Source organism: Myotis davidii, unplaced genomic scaffold (assembly GCF_000327345.1).
Source record: "Myotis davidii unplaced genomic scaffold, ASM32734v1 scaffold187, whole genome shotgun sequence".
Taxonomy (NCBI): domain Eukaryota; kingdom Metazoa; phylum Chordata; class Mammalia; order Chiroptera; family Vespertilionidae; genus Myotis; species Myotis davidii.
The window spans coordinates 4,391,099-4,401,105 of record NW_006383018.1 but is presented as its reverse complement, the minus strand read 5'-3'; the positions used below and the strand labels follow the sequence as shown (position 1 = coordinate 4,401,105).

Sequence of the window (10,007 nt, the reverse complement as noted above, 5' to 3'; positions counted from 1 at the left end):
CCTTATGGGGCAGGACTTGCTTCAGTGGGTCTTCGGCACTCACTAAGTCTGCCCCCTGAGTGTGTCTCTTATGGATGTGAAGAGTTGTAATCTGGATGGTCTCACTCTGACCACTGGATACACTGGCTCTTGGATCTCCAAGGAGGTGAAAAGATAGCATCTGCCTGAGGCCACCCAGCAGGAACTACAGAGAGATCTGCAGATTCCTCTTCTTTGTTTGGGGCTTGGAGGTGCCCAGATGAGGCGCAGCTATGAAGCAATGCAGGCTGCTGATGAGCCTTAGGCCTTCTTTTGGAAGCTCTGGGGTTCTCTGACCCAGCTGCAGTTTGACAGGTTTTTAGGTGGAGAAAGGCTAGGCCATTCACATGCAAAAGTCTCTGCACACAGCTTGGGTGGGGTTGTAAATTGGGTGGGGCAGGGGTCTCCGGAATCACCAGGGCAGAGCAAACCACAATGGCTGCCAGTCTGCTCTGCCTCGGAGAGGTCCTGGGGTCTATGTCCTGCGGCCCTGTGCAAGAACAATGATCGCTGGGTGCACCTCTGAGAAAGCCGCCTTCACGTTCCGGCTGATGCCAGACAGTCCAGTTTTTCTCCGTATGAGTCTGGGTTCCCAGATTCTCACCCGGAACTGGAGTTCAGAGCAGTCGGGAGCTTGTATCTCCCTCCCAATTGAAAAAGACAACAGCGTACCCAGCTGCCAGCCTCTTTCTTGCGCACCTCTGTACCTCCACACTTCCACACCTCTGCACCTCCTACATGGCTCTTTCCTTCTAGTTGTAGAATTTCCACTCAGCCAGCCTTCCCGTGGTTCTGGATGATACTTGTTTTGTCTTTTAGTTGTAGTTTGAATGTGGTTGTGTGTGGCAGCCAGTTCAGGTGTTTACCTATGCCGCCAACTTGGTTGTCCCAATAATAATTTCTAAACTAAAGCTATGGATACTCCAAAGTGATCTTCGTTTCATTAAAGTAGTTTCAGTATTATAACTACTGGATACAGGGAAAACAAATGAAATAGGTTTCCAATGGACATTCAGCAAACCTGAAAATGTGCACACATATAAGCCCAGAAAGTATATATATATTTTTGATAATAAAACACTTAATAGACTTATTCTGAAATCTCACATTACTGAAAACCCGTGTGTTTTAAGGTTGAATAGTAATAAGATTAATAGATTAATCCTCACATACATTTTATTACTCATAAGTCAGTGTCTCATTCTTTCAATCATACAAAATGTGGAGATTCCAACCCTAGGGAATGAGGCACCTCCCCTAAGGAAATGTGCAAAAAATCAAAGCTTCCATTGTTTAACGTGACCAAGTGTTTTGTTGTTTCTTCTTAATTAAAAGTGTTTACACATAACTATAACATTTATTATTCCATTTTCCACTTTATTAAACAAATTTATTTCAAATTGTTTCAGTCGGGATGGTGGACACGGAGCCAGTGTGTGATGCATAGCACGCTGGCTTCAGAGCAGAGTGCTAAGAATGCCGTCAGCTTGTCATCCTCACCTTCTCACTTTCTGATATATTCTTTCTTAGAATTAAGAAGAACTGAAGAGATATCAGATAAATGACAGTGTGCAAATTGAATTGATGTGCAATTCTAGATCACTGCACACGCTCTGAAATGGCAGTTTGCTTTCAGGGACACTTTAAATGTACCACCACCGACTCTTATTTGTGTTCTGGGTGTTATGGGCAAGGGTTTCTGAGCAAGAGAACGTTACTATTGAGAGATCTTTAAAGTCAACACATGAAAGCGTTATTCAGTTCACGGTGACATAATAATGATCTTATTAGCAGTGATATTGTGGCCATGGGGACCGACTTGCCATCAGAAAATCAGGCGTGCATAGCCTTATCTGTGTTTAAAAACTGTGAACATGACAGGGGGATCGCTTTGTAAATTATATAAAAGTCTAACCACTATGCTGTATACCTGAGACTAACATGATATTGACTATCAACTATCACTGAGAAAAAAAAAGGAATAAAATAAATAAAATAAAATAAAAACTGTGAACTTGGACAAGTTATTTAACCTCTTTAAGCCTCAATTTTGAGGCTGAGTTTTCTCACTGACATAGAACAACAGTACTATCTAAGAGTGGTTAGGATTTGACGATATAACCCTGTGAAGCCCTGGTTCAATAAATGACAAAGTGCTCAATAAGTGTTATGAATCATCATCACAATAATTATATTATTAGGTAATAACAATAATTACTTCTAATTTAACTTTCAGAGAACCATTAGCTGCTGCATTGCTCCCTCTTCTATGAGCTGGTTCTAGGTCACCAGCCAGAAAAATATGCATAGACAGAGGTGGTATAGTGAGGTTTAAGGTTTCTTCTAATTACATTCTAAAGTCAAACCTAAATTATTATGGGATTATCTGCTATTTATCACTATCTCTACCTATCTCTCCATCCATTAGTGTTAATTATAACGTTATATATATACATCGGTTTATCATTGAGGAATCAGATAATGCTTTCACGAAAAACTTACCCTTCCACAATAGTTCTGTTAGCCAGTCGTATACAATGTTCCCAAAGTATATTAGACACGGGCAAGGGTATCCGAACTCTCTTAGAAACCTCATTTAACCTCCTGTTAAACTGTTCAAATTCCTAAGAAGACAAAAATCCCAGTTGCATGTGAATGTAATTATAATGCAGCACTGTTTTCCCATCTCAGTGGCAAAAAAGATTTAGGAGGACTCAGAATCAAACCAAGTAAAACCAAGAGATAATGCCTAATTTATTCAATTTGTTACACTTAGAAAAAAACCTTAATAGTATTTAAATTATGTTGTAATACAGAGTATGTACATTACATTTCATCTCAAAGGAAATAAGTGTCATCAACTGATTAAATAATGCTAACCATGTTCAAATGTTCTCACATCTCAATTTTTTCTATGACTGTCAGTATGGATAAAAAGAGTTTGATAATCTATGTTTTTAAAATCCTTTAAAAGGCCCAGTTTTTAAAAAAATGTTTTAAGAAGCTTTAAATTCAGAGTGAACTATTTGTAATTTGTGGCTATCTATATTCCTTAGAGAACAATCTGATAAATTATTCTCCTTAAATATTTTAAAGTAAATAATTATATAGCAAACGATTTGAAAGTCATGTAATAGCTGCAACTTTTTAGTAAGATGGACAAAATAAAATATTTTCAGTTATAAAAAACTGAACATTTTTGTTACTTATTAATAACTTTTATAATACCACTCTACTAAAAATAAAAATATGTGTAACCAATTTAGACAATTCCAGCTACATGAAAGCAGCTAATGGTTCACCCTTTAATAAATGTATTTCTGGTTTCTTTGGACTATTATTGCCTAAATATGTTCATTTACAAAAGTAAATGCTGTTGATCCTTCCTTGACAATATATTTCAAATAAATTTAAGAAGGCTTAAAATGGCATTTTCTGCAATAGAGAAGTTACACAATGCTTAACAAGTCAAGATGGGCATGTGTTCAAATTTTCTAATGACACAGGGAGAAAAAAATCTAATGTGATCATCACCAGTCAAGCTACCACATCATTACTATTATGTTATTCTTTGCTACTTCCTAAATCACAATTTTTTGAGGATTCATTTTGACAGTTAACTGCTTTTAATTATTTATGAAAAAAGTACATCTTTAACCTACTAAGCTTACTTTTGAAAATAAGAGTTAAATAAGTAATTGCTCTTCAATTTTTCATTTCATGAATCTAGTAGAGCAGTAGTATTTGCTATTGTATTTAATGCTTCTTTACAGTAAACTGTGCTTTGAATTTCAAGAGTTTTCATTAATACTTTAAAGTTAAAATTATATGCTTACTGTATAAATGTCATTCTATTCCATTTTATTCATTGCTAAATTCATGTGCAAGAGTGCTTGTTGATAAATAAATAGTAAAACCATTTCTTTTACTGAGGATTCTTTTGAAGCAACAATGCAGAGTGCTTTTTACCTCTAACAGTTTAGACTTGGAAAAATAATAGAACAAAATGTATCATAAAAGTTTATGAAAATTTTTAAGCTGATAAAAACTGGGTTCAGGTTAATAATGTGAATAGCACTGGTTCTTTCTTACATATAGTACTGATGCCCCAGCCCTGGGGAAGGGACCATACCCTGCTGGGCACTGGAGCACTAGAGGTAGTCCACTGCTATCTCTGCTTTGATCATTGGCTTTGCTGACTGGTTCTCAATGTCCCAGGCTATTATTTATTGCCTTGGAAGCAGATAAAAATGTTTGTGTAAGTAAATGAGATAAAAGTCAGGAGCTTAAGGACCAATTTTCTTTTCACAGATAAACAGGAAAAACAAAATTTTTCTGAAAGCACGTTTTCATTTTCTAGGATGCTCTTTTCTCACCTCAGACATCCACATGGCTCATGTTCTCACTTCCTTCAGGTGCCTCCTCAATTCTCAGCATTATTGGAGTCCTCTAACCACAAGTAAATGGTATTCCTCCCCACCCACCCCCTGCCCCTCTCTATCCCTCTTCTGCTGGCCATTTATTTTTTCACAGGACTGTTCCTCACCTGATACATCATATTTTAATTTATCGCTTTTCTACCGTCCCTCACTGGCATGTAAATTCCTTAATTCACAACTACATTGCCAGCACCTACAGCAGTGCTTGCCACATGTCAGGTGATCTATAAATATCTCATGATGCATAATTTTTTTAAAAAAACGACTACAATTCTTTCCAGAAAACTTATAAACATAAATCATTAAATGTAAAGGTATTTGCAAGACACATTGCAAAGGTAATGTGATTTCTGTGAAACACAACTTAGAATAATCGGGTGTATGGTCTCTTGCTAATATACATACAACTGTAGAAATACGTTTTTGTCTCCACAGCCATGGCTTTTGAGGTTACATAACATGAGAATCAGCCAAGTCATGCCAATCGAACTCTAAGTCCAGTGGAAAATTAGTGAGCAAAACAAAAGATCTACAAAGTATTCTTGGGTCTAAAAGAACACAAAATTCAGAAAATAAGCCTAATCTAATTCAGGGACTTTAATATCACGATGCTAGAAATGTGGTAATACTGTAACTATAACTCACTACTTTAGAGCAATTGCAATTATAAGAACAGTTCTCTTAGCAGAATCATCTTTAACAAAGACGTTTCCCAGAGTACTTGCCTTTAACAGTGCATCTACATATATGTTGTGTTGTGACATAATTTCCTTTACATCCCATTTCACATTAGCCATCAGGAGCAGCATCTGTTCATAATCAATGGCTTTACCTGCTACGATCCAGTAAATTGGTTTGCGTAGTTCACTGGCAGTTGAGACTGTCTGAAATAAATTGCACAGAAATGAAAACAAATGTTTTCTAAAGTATCAAATGTATAAAGGACATTTTGCTCCTATTTCTAGGACACATCATATCTGAAAATAAGTCATTAATCATTTGGAGATTTATATTATGAAAATAATTTAATTCAAGGGCAAAGGTCTCACTCAAAACATAATTTTGAGACATTAAGTAAACTTAAGGCTAGAAACAGTAGTTTCTAAAAGAACTACAGATTTTCTTGGAGATAGCAAATACTTCTCAAGTTCTTTCACTTCTTTCCATCTCGACTCCCACTCTCCCCACCTCACAATTCCATCTGACTGCATTTCTGTAACTGCCCTCCAGCCGGTCTGTCTCCATGCCTCTAGGCTTGTCATCTAACGTCCATTCTTCACATTGCTTCCCAAGTACACTTTCTAAAACACACCTCTGCCCATGCCACTCACCGGGGTCAAATCCTCCCGTAGCTTTCGAGTACCCTTGGAATAAAGTCCCACTTCTGGCTGAGAGCCCTGTACCTCGTGTGGCTCCTGCTTATCACTGCGCCATCTTTCTCGTCACAAGCCCGCTTCCCTGTCCTGGCAGCTGGAGTGTCTCAGCTGCTCTCGTGCATCATGCTCTCCCTCCCCTGCTGCCCTTGGTTCAGCCATCCCTTAATTTGGAATATACTCCCCACTCGCCTCGCTGGTCAGGTTTAAACATCGCTTCCTCCAAACAGCCTTTCCAGACAACCTGCTGCCAACCACACCCCTTTCCTCCCGCAGTCAAGGTTAAGTACCTTGTCACTGATTCTTTTCATCTTTTATATTTAAAATAACTGGCTTTCTCTCCCACTGGACTAAAAGTTATAGGAGTTGCCCAATAAGTATTTAATACAGCGACTCAGGGGTGAATAAACAAATATTCTAATCCAGCTTTCCTGGGATTTGGAGACTGGTCACTAGTAAAAAAGGAAACAGAACCAAACCCCTAACTAACGTGTGACAGTCCTCTCTGGCTCCCAGTTGAAATGACACACGAGACAGCCCATCTCTGACCTGAGAATAAAATTGCTGAAGGAAGGGCTTTTTGACTGCAGGCATCACAGCATCCAGATGCGGCTGAAGGAACTCAAATTGTTCAGCCAAGAACACCCTAAAGGGAACAAATAACCCGCCTTGTGAACACAGTACAGGAGTGAGAGCCTGCCAGTGTTTTTGTAAAAAGTAGTCTTCAAGATCTCTAAGCAAAACTTTAACAATTAAAATTATTTTCCACTTTAGTGAACTACCTCTTGACATGCTCATTTACATTCTATATAAAATGAAAGCTCAACTTATCACTGAATGTGAATTGAGGTGGAAGAACGGTGACTTCAAGGGAGCTGATCTGGACACAAAGGTGTAGTTATGCTGCTTTGCATGTTAAGATATGAGCACAGATAATACAAAACATTGGAGAAAGATTTGAAAGGATTTCGTTTAAAGATCCCGTTTAATTACATACAACAGACCCCTGAATTCACAGATTTAACATCTGACACTTATCAGAGGTTACCCAACATTCATAACATGTAACAAACGAACTCAACTGAGACACACATGTGAGCTTCAGGTCCGGAGGCTGGGGTGTAGGAGCCGGAGGCACCAGGCTGGAAGACAGCTGGCAGCCTCACCGTTTTTCTCTATTTTTTGTTATGTACACAAAAATCCTTAAGTTAGAATTGACTACATTTCATGGGAGAAGTTGTCTGCTTCAGGTGTGTTAAAACCTGGGGGATTTATAAAGGTCAGGATGCACTCTTGCTGATGTCAAGAGTCAACTACATTTAACACTGAACTGACAATGTAACTGGTTTCTCCAGAACCATGATTCAATAGGAAATAGAAAGTACACGAGAACATTTTTTAAAGTTTTACTTAAAGCAAGGATCATGTTGCTAAAGACTGAAACTTAGAAGATTTCCCTCCTCCCATTTATGTAACCGAAAACCAAACATGCAGTTTTAAAAATCCATTGGTAATCTATTTTAGGGTATACTTCTCAGAAATACACATTGATATTTTGAAGTGGAAGATATATACAGCTAGAAGTCTAATTATACAAGGCTTACTTTAATAACCTTTCTTAAATATTCAATGGCAAAGTAACTGTTTTTAACAACTTACAAGGATTCTGTGGCTACCACTCTTTCAGCCAATCCATATAATGTATCCCCGGAGGTCAAAACCACTAGGTGACTTAGGTGTGGGCTTGGGACCTTCTCCTTTCGCTCTTCTGCTGCTGTGAGTGTGGCAGTAGGATCAGCTGCAACTTCCTGAAAATACAGCACATACATACGCAATCTGGAACAACAAATCTAATAGCAATAAACCATGTGATTTTACCAAACTGGAACTATAATTCAAACACTCTTAGGCATGCATTAATTACCTTTAGTTCTTGTTCTCTATCCCCCCGCCCTCTTTTTATATTTTCTAACTGCTGGAACATTCCTTTTTATACTAAGTGAAAATGATCCAACTCTATATGCTGTAATCTGTGCATGAACTACAGTTGGCCAACACAAGGAATCTTCATGAATCAAGAGATGTTTCAGAGAGACAACAGTGAGAGATGACTTTCAAGAACTTACAAATGAGGGAAAAGAACTAAGCTAAGTATCAAAATTATGGTGTGATTCACCATTTCACACCCAAGTCTAACCAAGGTAACTTTGAAATAATCTCAAGAAAGCAGGACTAGAATGTAGTTATAAACTGAAACAGAACCAATTGTCTGGGACAGATTGATGAGAAGGAAGTTGGTTACGGGGGAGAAAAGAAAGGGATGCCCCCAAAACAGGGAGTGTTGAGCTTTAAAGATCCTCAAAGAAAAAATTAGACATACAAAAACATCTGAAGTGCAAATGTAAATCTAGATTACTTTTTAAAGCAATTACATAGTCGCAAATTGCCGACATTTTCCTTATGAATAAAAGGGACATCAAATGCATAGGACTCTGGGAGTATAACTTAAGTATATAAATTTAGCAAAGTGAAAATGAAACATTATAAAACCCTTCAAATTAGAAAATGGTTTAATTCTTCATTAGTTCTTTTTTTATATCCTATCTTCTTCTAAAGATAATATCTCTCTTCATCTCTAATTACTGAATTAGCATTTAAAAGTTATTTGGGAACAACTGTGCTTTCTCTAGAGAGAATCAGGATAAGGAAACTATGCAAGTTAATCAATGTTGCAGTTCCATTATTTATTTCCTTCTACTTAAAAGGAAAACAAGCACCCCACTCCTAAAAGAAAACACAACCCACAAAATCACATACTGTTTGGTACCAACTGGTTGCTTGTGTTATTGAGTGTAATTCTGGTGGACGCTTCCTCATCATTTTCCAGACCGTCCAAGTGCGGAACCCTGGAGTCATTCATGACCCCCTTCCTCCTCGCCTCCATCACCGCTAAACAAACACCTATCTTGTTTGTTTCTTCCTCATGTCACTACTTCATCAGGACCAAGACCACAGCATTCTTAACTGAACTATTCTAAATGCCCCTCATAGACACTTCTTCCACTAGCTTATCCTGTTTCTACTCCACTTTCCACAGGTTTAACTGGCTGTCTTTTCTATAATACAGAAGTGATATTTCTAAAATGCAGACATGATCATACCACTCCCTTGCTTAAAAGTCCTCATTCTGTACAGGCGAAAGCCTAATCTTGTGCAATGATATTATGCCTTTACAAATGACACCAGCTACCAGGCCAGCCTCATTTTCAGGTAATCTTCTCTGTCCTTCAGGTCTAGCCACACTGGCCTACTTGCTATATACATGGCCTATAGACGCTCCTGTTGAACTGGCGCCCCCCGCCCCCATCCCCTATCTGCCAAGCTCTCTCCTCGGAAGTTTTTAACTCTGAGCTCGTGTTCACCTCCTTCCTGTAACGTTTCTCAGTCTCCCAAGAATCAGTGCCCTAGCTGGTTTGGCTCAGTGGATAGAGCATCAGCCTGGGACCAAAGGGTCCTAGGTTTGATTTGGGTCAAGGACACGTACCTCAGTTGCAGGCTCCTCCCCAGCTCTGGCCCTGGTCAGGACGAGTACAGGAGGCAACCAATCGATGTATTTCTCTCACATCAATGTTTCTCTCTGTCTTTCCCTCTCTCTTCCACTTTCTCTAAAAATCAATGGAAAAATATCCTCTGGTGAGGATTAAAAAAAAAGAATTAGTATTTTACCTGTATCAATGTTATCAACACATACACATTTGCCTGTATGTGCCATAAATTACACTACATCAGTTACCCCTGCCTCACTGTGAGTTCTCAGAGGATAGGGACAGATTTCACCTTTGTCACTCAAGACCTTGGCATGACTCCTGGCATTAGCAGGCCCTCATTCGTTTAATTAACAGAGACGATGATAACAGTGAAGATGATAAGAGTCTTCATTTCCTCTCCTTTTGTTCTCTTTCAAGCCCATTCCAATCAGGCTTTTGTCTGCCACACTTCAAAGAAATAGTTATCAAGGTTCCCAGTGGCCTCCTTGTGGCCAAATCCAACTGTCTGTGCTGAACATCCCTGTCCTTTAACCCACTGCAGAATTTTACATGGCTGATCTTAAAAAACTTTCTTCCCTTAGTCTCCAGGTCACCACACCCTCCTGGTCTTTCTCCTCCACCACGGGCCA

The 10,007-nt window shown here is 38.7% G+C and overlaps 1 protein-coding gene across 1 annotated transcript in view; it reads right to left on the bottom strand.

The window, feature by feature from the left end:
- The window catches only part of VPS50 (VPS50 EARP/GARPII complex subunit), a 117,107-nt gene that overhangs the window by 6,059 nt on the left and 101,041 nt on the right, over positions 1–10,007 (bottom strand). Inside the window, exons 22-25 of the mRNA XM_015558258.1 lie at positions 7,490–7,638; positions 6,380–6,476; positions 5,183–5,341; positions 2,521–2,642 (exon numbers count right to left, since the gene is read on the bottom strand). Of these exons, the coding sequence (XP_015413744.1) occupies positions 2,521–2,642; positions 5,183–5,341; positions 6,380–6,476; positions 7,490–7,638 (527 nt within the window). The remainder of the gene's footprint in view (positions 1–2,520; positions 2,643–5,182; positions 5,342–6,379; positions 6,477–7,489; positions 7,639–10,007) is intronic.